The sequence below is a fragment of the Macrosteles quadrilineatus genome, unplaced genomic scaffold (assembly GCF_028750875.1).
Source record: "Macrosteles quadrilineatus isolate MER2022 unplaced genomic scaffold, UCM_ALF_1.0 Scaffold_2__2_contigs__length_208266976, whole genome shotgun sequence".
Taxonomy (NCBI): Eukaryota; Metazoa; Arthropoda; class Insecta; order Hemiptera; family Cicadellidae; genus Macrosteles; species Macrosteles quadrilineatus.
Window position 1 is genome coordinate 15,730,205 of NW_026542595.1, and position 20,179 is coordinate 15,750,383.

General features: G+C 34.3%; 1 protein-coding gene across 1 annotated transcript in view; it reads left to right on the forward strand.

Annotated features, from left to right (window-relative positions):
- The window catches only part of LOC128983957 (transmembrane emp24 domain-containing protein eca-like), a 31,915-nt gene extending 12,039 nt beyond the window's left edge, over positions 1-19,876 (forward strand). Inside the window, exons 3-6 of the mRNA XM_054403236.1 lie at positions 13,299-13,414; positions 16,797-16,901; positions 18,824-18,970; positions 19,533-19,876. Coding sequence (XP_054259211.1) covers positions 13,299-13,414; positions 16,797-16,901; positions 18,824-18,970; positions 19,533-19,682 — 518 coding nt within the window. The 3' untranslated portion in view covers positions 19,683-19,876. The remainder of the gene's footprint in view (positions 1-13,298; positions 13,415-16,796; positions 16,902-18,823; positions 18,971-19,532) is intronic.
- The last annotated feature ends 303 nt before the right edge of the window (positions 19,877-20,179 follow it).

Consider the following 20,179-nt stretch of genomic DNA (forward strand, 5'->3'; position numbering starts at 1 on the left):
CTTGTACCAGATGGAACACGAATGTCCACTTCAGACAGCAAGGCAGGACAATCAATCAACCCGGTTACGAGCTAGGAGAGGAAGACCATATCAGATGCACAGCGCCTCGCCCGAAGATCCTGGAGATTTAGGTTTTCTTGCATTTGATCCACAGGCACATCCTGATACTGTAGACCCTGGCGACCTCCAACCAATCTCAAAAACTTCCTCTGGATGCTCTCAAGCTGGCTTATCTGGCCGATTAAATGAGGAGACCAAACTGGGCAGGCATATTCGAGCAGCTGGCGAACAAGAGAGCAGAACAGAGTCCTAAGCGCCCAAGTGTTGCTCAGTCCACGGGTCGATCGAAAGAGAAATCCCAGAAGCCAGTTTACTCTGCTACATATTCGTCAATGTGGTTGTCGAAGGTAAGATCCGCCACGAAAGTAACACCCAACGATATTACTATATATAACTACTATATATACGATATTACTATATATTACTATAACGATATTACAACGGTATTACTATGGTATCCAAGCATGTCAAGTGGTATTGTGAGGAATGCTCCATTAGAGTTGATAAATTGGTGAATAAGGCAGGTGATATTGATGAGTATATTTTTACTGCACGATTCAGTAAGTAAATTATTGACAATGGTTACTAAACTTGCTAAAGATAATGATTTGACTAATTGTCGAATTGACAATGTTGAAAGTTTGGTTAAGACTAGGCCTATCAATTCACAGACTAGGGCTGAGAAGTTGCAGATGACAAACTCAGTTCAATTGAGTGAAGTTAATAAGAAAAACAAGACAAGTAATGGAAATGGTAAAAGGAGTACAAATGGTATAGGCCTACATAGTGGCAATCGTGAGATGAAAAATAACTCCAATCATACAATGACGGTTGAGAAACCTACAAATGAGAATCTTGTAGCAAGAGTGGGGGAAACTGACAAATCTAGACAAGAAAATCTTAGTTTCAAACTTAGTCCTGGCAGTGTAAATTACAGCAAAAGTCCAATTCAAACTAACAATCCCAATGATTTATGTGCAAATTATGATGAGGATTATCCAAGTTTAAGTGACAGCAAGACATGGAAAGTGTACCAAAGCAAAAGGTCTAGACGTAGTAATAGCAACACTGAAGAGTATAAGCGGGGAAATACAGATGGAAAAGGCAAGGTTCAAAGTGGATCACACAATAGGCCTAAGTTGAATAAACCTATTTTTGGGAAACAGAAACCTAGTGAGGGACTCGAAGTAGCGTCTAAGCATTCATGGTTATTCATATCAAGACTAAAACCCACAGTTGATGCTGAATCAGTAAAATTGCATGTTAGGAGCCTATGTGGAGACGGATGTGAGGTGATTTGTGAAAAACTGAGAACCAAGTATGACAGTTATGCATCTTTCAAGGTAGGTTGCAGCTCTGATTATTTTAATGGAATACTTAATGAAGATGAATCCCCTTAAGGAATTTTGCTATGTAGATATGTACCATCTAGGCTAACTAATAGAAACTGGTCTGGTGTCAGAATTGATCATACAGAACTGTTAGGCCTAGGCCTTTGCCTAGTCAAACAGACATAAGCTTGTCTAAAAAAAACTTGGTTTAGACATCCATCAAGAAATGGAGATGGAGTCTTTTGTACATAATGTGAATACTGTAGTCCATCATTAAGAATTAGTTTTTTAAATATAAGGTCAATTTTTAACAAGGTTGAGGAGATTGAAGTAGAAATAGATGATAGCTCTCCTGATATCTTATGTTTTGCGAGACATGGTTAAATGATGTAAAAAATCAATCTTTTAAAATAAATGGTTACAATAAAGTATTCAGTGTATGTAGATAGGATGGAAATGGTGGAGGGGTGTCCATATTGAAAAAAGATAATACTAATATAAAGTCCTACTCACTAAATGAAAATATTACAAATATCATGGTTGAAGATGTCTGTGAAAGTAGTGCTTGTGTGATTACTACTTCCGATAAGTTTAAGTTTATTTTGCTTGTTACATACAGACCTCCATATGATCTTAACTTCTATCAGTTTATTGAGATTTTTGAAGACATTTTAAATCAAATAAAGGATCTTAATCTTCCCATCATTATTTGCGGGGATTTCAATATCAACAACAACGAAGATACCTTGCATAGGAGATGCTTTATGGATGTTATTATGTCCCATAAATTAGTTAATACAGTCAAGAAGAATACTAGGGTAACACAGAACACAGCTACCTTAATAGACTATATATTTGTTAGCGATGATATTCAGTTCATAAATTGTATAAATATGGTCACTCCAATGTCTGATCATAGCCGGTTGCACATTGATTTAGTGTGGGAGATGATCTGTTATGTTAGGATATAAGATTGAGAAACCAAGAATTTTAAAAACTGGAATGGAGGAATTTCATTATTATTTGAGTCACGAGTGTTGGCCTTTAGACGGTGATAGTAGAGGCACTGATGATTTATTTGATGTTTTTTTATGATACTTTTACCTATTATTTTGCTGTATATAGGGTCCCTAAATATTTGATTAAAATAAATAGTAATTGTGATGTAAACTGGAAAAACAAAGAGGTGAGAGGATCTCGTGCAAGACTGACTGATCTTTACTGGATGACTAGGCGCTCGGATAGCACGGAGGTAAAGGCGAGATACATTGAAGCAAAGAAACAGCATTCTCAATTGGTTAGCTCTTGTAAGAAGAATTATTTTGGCAATAAAATTATTATATCCAAGAATGTTGGTAAGGAATCATGGAGAGTTGTACATAGCCTTACTAAAGATACTTTTGTCAATGAAAATATCTGGATAAAAGTAAGTGATAGGTCCCTTGATGATCCGGTGAAGATTGCCAATACTTTTAATAAATTCTTTTATGAGGTTATTAATGTTGTAGGTGGTGGCCATAACATTTTCACATGTTTCACAGGAAGATGTTACGGTGGAGGAGACAAATTTCAACTTGATGAGTCTTTGGCCTATCGATGAGAAAGAAATCTTGGAGATTATTGAATCAACATGTAGTAAACCTAGTTCTGGTATAGATGACATTCCATGTATAATCGTGAAGTCTTGTGCTCACTTGGTGGCTAAACCCCTCATGTCAATAATAAATAAATCTTTCAAGGAAGGGAAATTCCCGGACAGAATCAAAACTTCCAAAATAATCCCGATTCACAAAAAGAACGGGAAAGATGTAATAAGTAATTATAGACCAGTTGCGGTTCAGTCAGTCTTTTCTAAAATAATTGAAGTGGCCTTTCTAAATAGACTACTGCCTTACCTTACCAAAACAAAATTTTACTGTAAAATCAATTTGGATTCCGGAAAAAAATCGACTACAGATGCTATATTCTCTTTATTGACCTCAGTTCATGACAAGATTGATTGCATGGAAGATGTGTTTGCTTTGTTTTACGACATGACTAAAGCTTTTGATTGCATTAATCATATATAGCCTACTAAAAAATAAATTGTCAAGGTTTGGTAATAAGAACCAACCATTAGATTGGATCATGTTATTTCTGAGGGACAGGTCACAAGTGGTAGTAGTCAAACACCTTGGTGAGGATCATGTAATAAGAAGATACAAGTCAGAGATACAACATGATGTGAATACCGGCGTTCCGCAGGGTTCTAACTTGGGTCCTGTTATTTTCTTACTATTTGTTAATGATCTACCGGAGGTTGTGCAGCAGGGTGAGGTATGGCTTTATGCTGATGACGTCTGTCATATGGTGTCCGACTCAAATCCATCTGAATCAATTAAGAAGACTCAGTCCGGTGTAAATAGCGTGGCTAATTGGTGCCATAATAATAAGTTGGTATTAAATCAAGGAAAAAATGGATTTCTACATTTTTAGAACAGAAACAAACCAGACTACAGCCTTTTAATTAAAATGGACCAAGTTAATATCAAACCTCAAGATAGTTTTAAATATCTCGGCATTAACATTTGTGATAATTTGAGATGGAATGACCATATTGACAATATAATAGAGAGACTGACCGTGGTCTGCTGCCTGGCTCGTAGACTGAGAAATGTGGTGGAATTAGATGTTCTGATGAAGGTTTACTATGGGTGTTTCCATAGCATTTTAAGTTATGAAGTTATGGATCAACCTTTTGAAGTGCAGTTTGCGGCATTGTTTTCAGTTGAAGTAGACCTTTAAAATGATGTACAACTCAACATAGGCTGTCATTAAAGATTTTCTTCTGACCCCCGACGGGCCGTCCCCCAAAGGTGATATCCGACCACCATGTATACAGAAAAGTAGCTTACAATTTCCAGTAACGGTATACCAAATGTGGTTGTGATATCGTTTGTAGTTTAAAACTTATAAAGTCGTCCTAGGACTTAACGGCCACCCTGTATAGAAATGATGGTCCAATGGTAGAAAATTGCCTAAAATGAATCTAACTTATACCTGGCATTTTTCAGAAAGATTTATCATTCAATTTAGGATTTTATTGCCTAAATATGTTCTTTATATAGTAAAGGACTAGGTTTATATAACCTCATATGCGCCATATTGATCATAACTGAGCAATGAAGCCCAACATTAATCACATGATAGAAAATCACTAAAAATGAATCTATTGCTGGCAATTTCAGAAAAATTGATTGTTTAATTTTGGATTTTATTGCCTAAATGCGTTCCTTACATAGTAAGGGACTAGACATATATAGCTTACTTTCATATGGGTCATATCGATCATAACTGTGCTATAAAGCCCAACATTGGTTACATGATAGAAAATCACATAAATGAATCTATTGCTGGCCATTTCAGAAAAAAATGATCGTTTAATTTTGAATTTTATTGCCTAAATAAGGACTAGGTATATACTTTCATATGGGTCATATCTATCATAACTGAGCTATGAAGCCCAACATTGGTCACATGATAGAAAATCACTTAAAATGAATCTATTGCTGGCGTTCAGAAAAATTGATCGTTTAATTTTTGATTTTTTTGCCTAAATATGTTTCTTATATAGTAAGTTATGATCGGGGTGGCCCTTATAAGGATATATATATCTTGTGTTTTACTATGTGACTAACATATACAAACAACAAGGAATTAATTCATTTATGCAGTTTTATACATAGCCTATATATTAGAGAGCTAGTATACTCAACGCTATGCGGGTACCGCCAAACGACATTTTGACCGCGTTTAGAAGAAAAAAATTTCCCACCCCTGATTACTTTATGTCATCCTAGTGATGATGTAGTCTGATTGAGGTACATGATGTTTTACTGTGACAAGTGATAGTCGGAGGGGCGGTACTAGAAGGGGGCGGAGTTATTGCTGATCTATTGCCAGTTTCACGACAATAACTTTAGGGGCTTCTAACGAATTTTGAAAAAATTGTGTTTTTTTTTATTATTTGTAATATTTTGAACACTTTTTACACCTGGCACTTTTGGGGCAAACGCCTATTTCACCCTGAAAATGACGTTTGAAAGTTGTAAAAATTGCTAAAAGTTTGCGTTATTTTTCTTCTTTAAATCAGTCACTTTTGGCATATTGCTAACCTAAGCATGGGTTAGGTATGGTTATAGGTTAGTTTAGATCAGGTCAAGTTAGGTTATGTTAGGTTAGGTTAGATTATATCTACCTATTTATAAAATTTTGTTTGGTAACTACACTCCTCTACCAAACTAAATATAATCTAACCTAATCTAACCCGACCTAACCCATGCTTAGGTTAGCAATATGCCGAAAATGACTGATTTTTTGTTAAACCAAGGTTAGGTTAGGTTAAATCAGGTTAGGTTGGGTTAGGTTAGATTATATTTAATTCTTTGACATCACTTAATCAAGATAAAATATTTGAATCTTGTATAACTGAAATTAAAATTGGGAAGGAAAAATTTTTAGTTGTGGGTCTTTACAGAACCCCATCTGAAAATGCTGAAATCTATCTAGACAAATTAAATGAACTGTTGCGAATTTTTAATAAAATTAACCGTAACATTCTACTGGGGGGCGATTTTAATATTGATGTTTTGAAGGAAGACAAAAAGAAAAAAAGTTTTGTGAATATAATACAAATGCATGGTTTTCAATATACTATTAAAATACCAACTAGAGTTACTGAACATAATGAATCAGCTATTGATAATTTTATCACCAACATAGATGACAAATGTTTTAAAGTAGAAAGTTTAATCACAGCTTTGTCAGACCATGATGGACAACTCTTCAAAATTTTAAATTTAAAAAGTAAAAACAATATAAATTCTAAAATACATAAATTTGAAAGAAGATTTAAACCTGAAAACATTAAACTCTTCATTCATGATCTCTCTAAGGAGGATTGGACAAAGCTTTATAACTGTAATGTTGATGACAAATTTACTTACTTCTATAACACACTTAAATATTATTTTGATTTACATTTTCCAAAAACTAAAATAGTCACGAGTAATGTAAATAACAGCTGGATCGATGATGAAATTATCAATGAGCACCGTCAATTAATTGCAGAGCACCAATTGTACAGGAATGATAGAAGTAACATTAAGTTAAAGAATTGTATTAAAGAACGTAAAAAAAGATATAGAAAAATTATAAAGCTTAAGAAAAAAAATCATTTTAACAATAAAATTAGGAACTCGACCAATGTTAACAAAACTGTTTGGCAGATTGTGAACTCTGAAACTAAAAGTAAAAAAGATAAGGTGCATAATAATGTTATACTAATGCAGAATGGTGCCGAAATAGAGGACCCATATGCTGTTTCAAATATATTAAATAATAATTTTGCTGATATGGTGGAACATCATGTTTTACCAAATCTGAATAAAACCCAAACTAGTTCTGAAAATTTTGCTTCAAACACTAAGTTTAAGTGCAAAACAATTGATGAACCAATTTTAATATCCATAATAGACCAATTAAAACCTAAATGGTCATCAGGTTATGATGAAATTCCGATTAGAATAATAAAAGAATCTAAATCTGTTTTATTAAAGCCACTTTTACACGTCATTAATACTTCACTTATAACAGGTGTTTATCCTGATAAGCTGAAAATTTCAAAAATTATCCCGGTATATAAAAAAGGAGACAAAAAAGATCCAAATAACTATCGACCATTGGCAATTCAACCAGCTCTTTCAAAATTATTTGAAAAATGCTTTCTTTTTCAGCTAGTGGATTATTTTGAAATTAATAACTTATTAGATAAAGAGCAGCATGGTTATAGAAAAAACAAATCCACCACTACAGCACTTATATCTTATATTGAAAATGTGTTGGAAAAGTTGGATGAGGACAACAAAGTAATTGGTGCCTTTTTGGATATGTCCAAGGCATTTGACAGCGTGCACCATTTAAAGTTACTAAATAAACTTAAAATGTATGGAATTGGTGGCAAAGAGTTAAGCTGGATTGAATCTTATCTGGAGGGACGCCAACAGTTTGTTAACATTGTTCATTTAAGTGGGAATAAAATGTACCATATTAAATCTGAGGTTAGGACAGTAAAATACTCAGTGCCACAAGGATCAGTGTTGGGCCCATTCTTGTTCTTGTGCTACTTGGGAGGGATGCCAAAACATTTATTTGAACATGTAGAAAATAATACTCTGTGCTTGTATGCAGATGACATAAGTATGTCGATACATGATAAGAATATGGAGCTTCTTATAAATAAAACTAATGATTCACTCACAATAATTAAAGATTACTTGAATGAAAAAAATCTTTTACTAAATGAAAATAAAACAACGTTCATTGAGTTTGAATCTAAAAAATCTAGAAAAGAACTGTTTAACAATTTTGTTTATGAAACTAAATTTTTAGGCCTAACCTTAAATAGCACACTTAATTGGACCTCACATGTTGACAACTTATGTAATAAAATCAGCTCAAGTATTTTTGCTATTAGACGCTTATATCCATTATGCAACAGAGAAATCTTAAGAAAGGTTTACTTTGCTACTATTCACTCACATATTTCTTACGATATAGAAATTTATGGAGGAACAAGTAAATTAAATTTAAACAAAATTTTACATTTACAAAAAGAAGCCATTAGGTGTATCCTTAATCTCGATATAAACGAATCCTGTAAAAATCATTTTAAAGAATTAGAGTTCTTTACTGTTTTCAGTCTCTATATTTATAAGACGATAATGTATGTTAAAAATCATGAATCAGAACTTCAAAGACAGAAAGACGTACATAATTATAACACTAGAAACAAACTAAACTTCATAACTAAAAAACATAAAAAAGAAAAATTTAAGGAGAGTCCTAATTATATTGGAATCAAATTCATGCATTCCCTCCCCAGCAGTATTAGAAACGAAAGTAGCGTAAATAAATTCAAAAATAAACTTAAGGGGTTTTTAATTTATAGCGAATTTTATAGTTTGGAAAGTTTTGAACACTGTAACAAAAAAACTGTATGGCTAAGCAAGTATGGAAGTAGGTGAAATCATGTGAAGTAGTTTTAGGTTGATGACACATTCATGTACACTTGTTGTATGTATTGAATAAAGATTTATTGATTGATTGATTGATATCTATATAAATAAAATTACAGTTTTGTATGTACATTGCTTAGAATCATGCAGTTTTTGGTTATTTTTACGTTTCATAGCCTAAGAAAGCCGAAACGAGTCTTATCTCAATTTCTGTCTGTATATCTGTTTGTCTGTTTGTCTGTCCATTCTGTGACTCCGTCTGTGACGCCAAATTGTCATTTTACGCGGCCTACTTCTAGAAGACTAGAGTACCGATCAAGGTTCTAATCATTTTTCTGTATTTACTGGATTGGTGAGAGTGTCTTGGGCTATAAAAACATGGCCTCGCTTCTTTGAAAACAAAATAACGAACAATCAAAAACCCAATTTTGTTTGATTTTTGTCAAATTTTCTCCCAATGTTTCCTATTACATTTTATGAAATAACGATCAGCTGTTTGGATTAGTTCTCACTTCTAGCTGTCACTGATATGTTTACATTAAAAGTTGTTTACAAATACCGCAACCATTTCCGATCAAGTTTTGTTAGCACATCCAAACCAAGTGAGATTAGAAACGTTGTGCCTTACTTAACCTGTTTAATTAATTGCAAGTGCAACGAGTGTTCTTGAGTTTTTATAACCGGGGAAAATACCGTGAATCAGTGTTGTATTAGTGCTGGGAAACTTACATTTTTTTAATCGTCAGTCACTAATGCTTACAAAAAGGTTTCCGCACTCATTTATGGCCCTTCAAGGACAGTTGTGTAAAGTGCAAAGTAAAAAATCACAACTGCAGTGGGTGATCGTGGATGTTGCTGCGATCTTGGAAGAACTTTCTGATTTCACTGTGATCGTAACAGAGGTTTAACTTACAGATGTAGCTAAACTCGCTTTTCCAAAGTGTCATTTTTTGTTTCTACTTACTTACATTTCGACAACGATATCGGTACATTTTTTCTACTTAGGAAGTAAAACTACAAACGTCCAAAACCCCAGATTTGTGAGTTTTTTGTCACATTTCCTCCAAATGTTTGCTAGATATAAGTATCGATTATCGATTAGAGATTACGTAATATTTTATAAGAAACCTTTGTTTGGATAAAGGTGGTTTCTTCAAACTGTCATTAATATGTTAACATTTAAAGTTAATTACAAATAATGCTATTAATGGGAAATAACTTTGATTTTCAAAAACTTAAAAAAAAATAAAACTAAGTACGAGATTATAATAACTATGGTGCCTCATATATCTAAAAAGCAAGTCCTTTTATCATTAGATAAAAAATATGGACTAACACGATCGGGTGACATTTAATTGCGAAGGATTCGTTTTGGCTTTGAAACTGTCAGATATTGTATTCGCGAAAGTTTATATGTATTCCTATACAGTAGTAGTTTTGGCAGCATATATGGAAAAATGCACACTAAATATGCAAACCAACTCCTGTTCTGAATATAAGGTATCAACTTACTACAAGATTCCCGTACGTAGAACGGGCAAACAGCTAGTTAACTTATATTTAGTTTGGCAGAGGATTGGGCCGGGCATTTTTTGGCACTTTGCAGTTTTTATGATTTTTCAAACGGGAACCTGATTTTCTGGGCAAAAACAGTAGTTGACGAAAAAGTGCCAGGGGGTGTTTAAAATGTCCTAAATAATAGTAAAAACACATTGAAAGTAGCCTACAGAAAAATAGATTTTTAGAACTTTTTGCCATTTTCAAACGCGATTTTCAGGGTGAAATAGGCGTTTGCCCCAAAAGTGCCAAATGTAATAATTATTTAAAATAGGCCAAATAATGAAAAAAAATATTTTTTTTGAAATTTGTTAGAAGCCCCTAAAGTTAACAAATACCCAGTTAAGAAACTGTACCCTAAGTTAGCCGGATTTAGCATTTTGGCACCATATCAATAATTTTGCTGCCCCCTAGTCTAGTTGAAGTTACTTTCTTACTACCTTTGTTAAAAACTATACCAGACCTATACCATAATTGCTTAAACACCACTCAACAATGTAGTATTATTGCTAGTTTTTTGAATAATTTACTTGGTTCTGGCCCTAACGAATGCCATCAACACTTTTAGTAAGTTTATGAAATAAGTAGCCTAGAGAGCTCGCGTTTGTGGGACTGAAACAAATCAATCTAACCAGCAGAACATTCCTGCAGCAAAGCAAGGCCTTTGCTGGTGCCATAGTGGCTTCAAATTTTAGGCCCAAAAACTTAAACTCCTGTAACTCCTGTACGGAGTTTAAGTTTTTGGGCCTGAAATTTGAAGCCACTACACTACATGATACCATAGATTAAACAAACTCCCTATGTAGATTTGCTATCCTTATGGATCAGCTGAAGACAATTCTTTTTATTCCAGTTATTTAAAACCTCGTTTAACCAAATAAAACGATATAATAATAAACAATAGCTTGTCCCCTGGTTTTATTACAAGAAAATAAAACACAAATCATAGAATTAACCCTTAAACAAAATCAACAAAATTTCGTCATCACTAGCACCCAGTGTCACTGCCATGAACTAGACATGAAAAACCTTTTTTTTATATTTTACATGTGATTAGAAGTCTACTTGTGTTGGTAAGTCTGATACTGCATCTAAATTATATATTACTCATAATTATTATTAGTCATATATAGTAATCCGGAGGCCATCAACATGGAATTTAAAGTAAATTATATTCGCAAGGCGAAACAAAGCAATATAAATGGTGCTTTGGAGAGTAGGTATTGCATTTTTTTAACCTATTGCAAACTCAGATTTTTTTGTTAGCCTAAATTCAAAGAGGAAGTCATAGTTTATTGAATGATACATTTTAACTTGATCCTGCAGGTTGTTGTAAGCAAATCAAATGATTGGTTGGTAACTTTTGTTTTGCGAGGTGAGGGTGGTAACAGTGTCTTAACATTGGTTACCAAACATTGACACGCGCATGAGCGCCTACCCCTCTGAGCAGTAGCGCTGAGCCAACTGGCAGTGGCAGTGGCAATACGATGCGTACCGCCAACAAACCTACAGCCTTTTCCCGTGTTTAAGACCATGTTGTAAAGAAGTTGATGCTAATGTTGAAACATTGTTTAATTTTACCAACAATTATTTCTTGCAATAAACTTAAAAATTAGAATGCTTTAATAGCCAGATTATTTAAATACCCCCGCCGCAGCAAACCTGCAGACTAAGCGAATTTCCATTTGACTGATTGGATTTACACTGAAATGTCTACTTAAAAATATAACATTTATTCCCGATTTAAATAGAATTAGTTTAACAAGTACTTAGGTTTGCTGCATCAGGGAGGGTAAAACTGTTTTTGTAAAATGTTAATAGTTAGTAAGAAATAAAAACATTTTCCAAATTTGATCAAAATATGTTCATAAACAAGCAAACTACAACAGTTTACTCATTCTCCATAAGAATAACATGGGAATTTTAAATTTACAATTTTTTGGAATTTTCTCCGTAACCATTAGGCGCATAATAACGCTTCAATATACTAAATTATTTGTTTTTTGAAGCTCTACAAAATGGTTTGGAAATAAATTGCTAAATTTTATGTTTTTTGGGTCAAAAATGGGAAAAACCTATTTTTACCCCATAAAACCCCCCGTAAACACCCGTTCCCATGGTCCGATCATGCTGGATCGCGAACTCGTTCGAATAAACGTAGGTTTACACGTTTGTACCAAATTTCATCAAAATCGGATCATTTTTGCTCGAGTTATCGTGCTGACGGACACATATATATTATATATATATATAAATATATAAATATATAAATATATAAATATATAAATATATATATATATATATGAATTTGAACGGATGGTGTTTTTGGCCTCTAGGGACCTCAAAACGAAAAAAAAATCGGTCCCGCGTCCAGGTCTTACCATGAGTACTACGGTAATAGCTTATTCCCTATATGGGAAATTCGCTAAAAATGAGTCCGTAAATTAAGTTAAGTTATGGCTATTTATTTGTATTTGTAGACATAAAAAAAACTTTTTCTCCTTCGCCATGCGCCCCCTGGGGGCTTGCACCCATAGGCCAGGGCCTATTGGGAAATCCGACCATGGTGGCACGGTAAGACCTAGGCCCGGGGCAGATTTTCTTTTTCATTTTGATATCTCCAGAGGCCAAAAACGCCAACCGTTCAAAATGTTATATGGCCTATGAATTTATTTATGGGTACACTTCCGCAGAGAACCTATGATATACTATCGAATGAATAACGATATATATCGAAATGTATAGATTTTTATCCGGTTCGATAATAGCTTAATATCATAATGATTTTAATTTTTATTTATATAGCACCAAACCTAGATAGGCTAGGCCTACTATTTAAACCTTAGTTACCGGTAATATTATTTAAATAGATTTAATTTCAAATCAATTCAGGCAAATGGAAATATGCTTAGTCTGCAGGTTTGCTGTGAGGGGGTATTTTTTAGTGTAGGCTAACTCTGGGCGTTCAATGTTGGATGTGATATTTCAAGACTAAAAGGTTGTTGACTATCGAAGAAATCTAGCTATCGTCCTAAACACTTGGTCATTTGGAGTTTGATTTGTGGACATGAGTCCTACTCAGCCTCCTCCCGATACAACCACATACGCCTATACCAGGGCCGGCTAGAGGGCTGGCAGGGGGGCCCGAGCCCCGGGGCTCCAAAAGGGGCAATAACAGACAAAGAAGTGTTTAGTTTACAGATGAATATTTTAGGGGCATAACTTTAATTGATCTATTTTCAAATTACTGTAATTGGAAAGAACTACAATAAACTATTGAACAAACCTTTTTTAGTTAACTACAAAGTTGAGCTGTATGATCCTCGTAGTGGAGGGTTCATGCCTTCAAGCCCCGGGATCGGAATGCATGTTGAAGTAAAAGATCCTGATGCAAAAGTCATACTGTCTAGGGTAAGTTTGATTCAAATCATTAGAGGTAAGGCAAATATAAATCCTATCCATCATATTTAAAATATAAATTAATTAGGCCTAGCCTATGAAAAAAAAAACAAAGACATGAAATTAAGTCTCAAGAGACTTGTCTGGCTGGGTATATCAAGGTGTTGGTTTGATATGAGGGGAGACTTTGATTCATCACCAGTAGGGTAGTTGTATTTTGGGGGTATGGCCTTGGGGAAGGCTGTGTGGACAGGTAAATAGAGCCGGGTCATTTTGCTCGCCATTCTGAAAACATCGTAAATATGTGACTACTAGAGACGGAAAGTACTAGAGACGCGACTCCGCATAGGGGCAAACTTCTCTACCTTTGGACATCGAGCCACACATAGCGATCTTATATCACTGGAATTACTGCACTTCCTATTTAGAATGTTTTTTGTCTTTGAGAGTAAACCAGAGCGTTTCAGCCTAACAAAACAACTATGGCCAATCACATTTATCTGTAGCCTTTATATGCCCAAACTTCATACGTACATTATTTCCCATTCTTATAAATATTCTGTTGGTGCATTGTTACATGTTAATCCTCCACCTTCAATAGTCAATAGGCTAATTAATCCTTTATTTTCACATTACGTTACATTAAAAAATTCAGCAAAGCTGACATACCAATTGTCATAAAGTACAGTACGGTACTAAAAATAAAAACAAAACTAAGACTAAGACTAAAAAGACCACATAAAATTACTAAAATTAAGTCAACACATCATTTATAAAAGAGTTATTATTACATTGTAATATACCCTATTTTTGAATTTGTCTATTGTTTAACAGCTTTGATTTGTCATGGAAATTTACTATACATTTTTTCCCCAAATACTGTGGAAAATTTTCAAGTGCAGTAGGCCTGTGAATCGGCAATTGTAAATCATCTCTTCCTAGTCAAGTAATTATGATTATAATTTTCATTGGTAAAGTTAATCATTTTAGTTCTTTAAATAGTGTTTTGCATGATTGTCTAGGTCTCGAAAATGTTGTGATTCAGGTGGATTATACTTTTAGACCTTGATCACAATTACATTAAAGGGCATTTAATTTGATTACATACAAACATGCCAATCGATGACTAGAAAGAAGGGGCTGGAGTGTGTCATTGTCAATGACAAGACGTAAACAACAGCTGGACATTTTGCTAACGGCTAGTAGTACGCAACAGCCACACGCTTTAAGTCAAAACATGGTTTATTATTTGGCTGTTTCGGCCGACGTTATTCAGTCTTGACAAATCGTATCAGAAGCAGCTAAATAAAAAGACACGTTTTGCCCTTTTTTAGAGGGGTGATTAACACTCTTAAAGCTAGGCCTACTGTACAACTTTATTATATCTGAATGTGTGGCTATTAAACTACTCAATGCATGACTTCCTGCCTCAAATCTCAGGATGGTTGTCCTAACATACGATGGTTGCTATTTAAGTTTCTGGCCTTGGCAACACTGATTAGTGCTAGGCGCCAGCTAATGTTTCCGGCGGAAACCTTGCATTGTTGAACATAACCTCAAACATGACTTATTGTAATCTGTCACTATTAGTGTTTTTACAGTGATTTTAAAAGTTTATCTACACGGTGAAAAATTCAATTAACACGTGAACATTACCGTGCAATTATTTTTCACATCTTTCGTCGTGGATTATTACGAGGATCAAGGGTGCGCCGATGAACTTAGTGCCTTATATGCTTTGAATTTGCGCCTTCTTTCAGCACCGTGAAAAACTGGTACTAATAATGAGTTTAATCGTGGTGGATGTTCGCTCCAGGACAAACAGCGTGAAGGTCATACAATTTCCAAAATTGGTCTTGTGCAAGAAAACATCGATGCTGTGCAGGAACTGATAATGCAAGGTCGTCGAGTGACATACCGTGAGGCATTAGTATGACTAGTATTAATAAAATATTACACGATCACTTGGGCGTAAAAAGATTTGTTCTAAATGGATCATAACCTGACAATTGCTCAAAAGGAGGCTCGAGTCAATTGGTGTAACAGTAAGGCAATGCTCAAGAAAAGATTTGCAGGAGGTGCTTCAAAGGCTGTATGCAACATCTGCACAGATGATGAATCGTGGATATATGCATATGATCCCAAAAGCAAACAGCAATCCACTGTGTGGGTCTTTCAAGATGAACCTAATCCAACCAAAGTAGTTCATGAAAAGAGCACATTGAAATAGATGGTTGCCTGTTTCTTCGGTATTGCTGGGCATGTGGCTACAGTGGCATTAGAGGAATCGAAAGATAGTAAATTCTGAGTAGTACCTTTGACTATCAATACAACGTAGTACACATCCATTTGTTTGCCACAAGTTTTTTAAGAAATCTGAAAAAATCAAAGAAGAGCGAATCATCCTTCACCCTTATGACAACAAACACCAGCTCCCACACGGCGGCTCCAAAATTGGCATTTTGACTAGTCAAAAAGTTGAATTAATGTCACTCCCATACAGCCCTGATTTGGCCCCTAATGACTACTTTTATTCCCAACTATCAAAAACAAACTACGAGGACAATGATTGTTGACACCCAAAGAAGCTGTCGAAGCATTCAAATTGCTTGTTTTGGAGCTACCAAGTTCAGAATGGAAAAAGTGCTTTGGAAACTGGTTTATATGCATGAAAAAATGTACAAGTCTTAATGGGGAATATTTTGAAAAACAATAAAACTGATTTTATTTATATATGATTGTGTTTCCTTTAATAGGCTAGAAACTTAAATAGCAACCCTCGTATGAATTAATGTTTTGTTTGAAAATAAAATATAGTTATGTACATAAAATAAAATAGGCCTACATGAAATACATGCCTGATTAGTGATTACTCACACAATATATTCAAATCTTGATTTATTAAAAAACCTAAATATATCTGTGATAGACAGATCTGTGATAGCTGTGATAGAACCTGACAGAAACCCACTGGTGCTATCGTGCCACCAACACACACCACTGACGAACACGATATCACCCCCTCTCTTCCTCCATCTTACAGTCAGAAGATTTAGTTTTTTTATTATTAATTGATTTGTGGGTTTTATTTAACTTTTGTAAAAATATTTAAGGCCAATAAATTTACTAGTGTTAAAAAGTTGGGCCTAAATAATTTTATCAATAGGGGTGTCTAATGTTTGTTTAATAACCTTGTTTAAATATTTCTGTTAGGTTTTTATTTTATAAAAGGATGAGGCTTGCAGATAAATAAGCTAATTGTTTTTTTGTTTTATGTTTTATACAGAGTGATGAAAATAGAATTTGTTTGTGTGAATAAACCTTCAGAACTACAATGCAAAATTGTATGGGTGTAATGATCTTTTGTTGTAAAATAATTGTTTTATTCTCACAGGTCTACAGTTATGAGGGGAGAATTTCCTTCACTTCACATACTCCTGGTGAACACGGCTTATGTTTGTACTCAAACAGCACCAAGTGGATCGGAGGCACACAATTGGTATGCTTCATTCTTTGTCCTATTTCCAAATAAAAAGCTTTAAATGCTATTCTTTAGGTAATCATCAGTTTTTTCACTAAAAGACTCAGACATGAGTGTTGAAGAGATTGAGCTCAGTCTTGTCAGGACTGGGACGGTGGCGTCGTCCTGTAATCCAGCTACTAGGAGGTCACATATTGTGGATATTTATAGGCATGCACTGTGGATGTGATACTCCCTGGTGTGGATTAACGTCCGCACTAGTGAGTACTACGACTATCCGCAGTACTATCCTGATAATTAGACCAATTCGTTAATACCAAGGCAAAAATGTGGTTCGGATTCCAACATAAACTGTAGGTCCCTTAGTTGCCATTGGCTGTATGGGCTCCTATTAATTAACAGCTGTGTCTAAGGAACTGGAACATGTCGGCCTTAGTCATTAACAAGACTACAAGATCGTGCCACTCATCCTACACTAATATTTGGGTTAATATTTGGGTTACGCACATAGTGGCGTCCCCATCTTGAATAATTAGTTTAATTGAAAATCCTTTTTACTTTCTCCCCCTATACCATAGTATACGGAGAAAGTATTGTTTTCGTCAAAATTTTCGAGTTAGAGTTTGTGAGTGGATATATTCGTAGTGGTTTTAGGAAGTGATGTCTGTGTGTCTGGATGTGTACAGAGCTAGGGACTACACCTGTGGTCCGATTTCGATGAAATTTGGTATGTAGGTTCTAATCCATGGTATCTCCAGGTGTTTTTTTCATTTTTTCAAAATTTTTATTTTTGATGGGGATTTTTCCATAAAAACCGGAAGAATCGGATTTTCTCAAAAATGGCCCGAACGATTTTGATAAAAATTTAGTATGTTGTAGCCCTTTAAATTCTGAACAAAATGGTACAAATCCCATTTCTGTAAAAATTACGGTTCAAAAGTTATTGTAAATTATGTTATTTTCCCATAAAACCCCATAAAAGACAAAAAATAGGATTTAAAAAAAAATCCGGTTTTGATTTAACGTAGTATGTTATGGTCCTTACAATTTTGATAGTTTTTCATTTTTTAGTAATTTTGATTTTTAATGGGGATTTTCCCATAAAATAACGGAAAAATAGGACTTTTCCAAAAATTGCCCGAACGATTTTGATAAAAATTTAGTATGTTATAGTCCTTTAAATTCTGAACAAAATTGTACGATTCCCATTTCCGTATATTTACTCTCCCCGCTTACACATGATAAAGGTTGTTGACAAACTTATGGGAGAAAGTATGTGTCAGAATGCTGATACCGTTTATTTTAGAATAATCTGGCCCTATAATTGTAACATATTTTGAAATAAAACTCAAATCATTGTATATACAGTTTAAGTGCAAGAACATTTAAATTGGTATCGTTGGAATATGAAACAACGCATTGCTTTAATTGCAACAAAATTATTTTTATTGGTGGGAAAGGCTAGGCAGATACTACAGATTCGTTGGAGGGATATGATAAATGTTATTATAATTCAGATACTTTGAGACTAGATATGTTTTCAATATCTTAGTCCCTACCATATCTCACTTAGAGCACAAAAAACATACTACTATAACCCAGAATGCCAACCGCATGGTAAAAAGCATTAAGTGTTTTGAGAGAGCTTTGCCTGTCAATTCGTAGGCAACGCCACCAGCGTTGCCATGCTGGTGACGCTGCCTTGCTTTGTTCTGACAGGCAAAGCTCTCTCAAAACACTTAATGCTTTTTACCATGCGGTTGGCATTCTGGGTTATAGTAGTATGTTTTCTGTGCTTAGAGCAAAAATAGGGAGGGAAAAATTCTCATTTTATACGCATGTTTTTTTCTAAGAAGTTACTTTATAAAAAATAAACTAGAATATTATAAGCAGAAAAAAGTAGGATACAAAGTGTCAGTTAGGTTTGCTATGTGTTACAGAGAGTACACTTAGACATCCAGGTTGGTGAACATGCCATTGACTATGCAACTGTAGCTCAGAAGGACAAGCTTACTGAACTGCAACTCAGGGTGAGGCAGTTGCTGGATCAGGTCGATCAAATTACCAAAGAGCAGAGCTATCAGAGGGTAAGCTATAACAAATATTTTATCTTCAAAGCTGGTCTATATGGTTTATTTTTGTTCATTAAAATTATTGATTAGATAACCTATAATATTCAATTGTTTTGTTTTGACATTTCCTGCCAAAAATTGCTGTGTTATAGTTTACTTAAAAGGGCAATTTTTCCTGTTTATGATCAGGTTTTACTCAAAACAAAAGCATTTCAATGTTTCAATTTGTTTTCTTTTATTTTCAATGTATTCAGTTTGAAAATGCTTTGCAAATTAAGAAACATTTTTGTCACATTGCTTTAAATGATTCTTTTAGAAATTTTGTACGGATAAACTTGTGTTTTCTTTAACATCTCTCTGTTTTGAAATTAAGGTTAAATTTGTTGCAAAATATTCCAAATTATTATTATTCAGTTAATTGTTCTAAGTGAACAATAAAGCGGCTCTATCGTCTCAAGGTAACATATTTGCCATGTATAAATCCTCAAGTTCATAGCCATGCAATGTGTTATGAAATATTTACTGTATAGGCAAAGTAATTGAAAATCACATTGATGTGTTTAAAATTTTGTTTTAGTATCGAGAGGAAAGATTCCGATTGACAAGCGAGAGCACAAACCAAAGAGTGTTTTGGTGGTCGCTGTCGCAGCTTTGTATCCTGCTCGTAATGGGTGTCTGGCAAATGAGGCATCTCAAGAGTTTCTTTGAGGCCAAGAAACTTGTTTAACTTGTTGACAAGTTGTCTGCAGGTTGGAATCGGTGTAATTGTGTTCTGAATAAGTTTTTTATTTTAATTTATACAAGTTAATGCAGGTATTGTACTTTAAGTTTCACCCCTTTATGTAAATTTTGGATGTAAATAAAAAACAAAGTTATGTGTGTATGTCAAATTATCAAAAATATATGCGTGGTTTTTTGAAATTCTTAGTATGTTTGTTTATGTATCCTGACTATATTTCCTATCAATCAATATTGTTTAAGATAGACTTAACATGAAAGTCAAAGTTCCAAGGTAACCACAGTCAGCGTGCAGTTTATACTTTCCGTCTAATAAAGATGGTCAAAATCATACATTTTCATAACTCGATACTGAAACTAAAAAAAATCCAAACCCGAATCAAAAATACTTGCCTTGATTAAAAAAATTCCATGTACCCAAGACACTTGCTAATCAATTTCATTTGGGACATTGGTGGTGCCGGATTATTGAAAATGCCGTGTTAC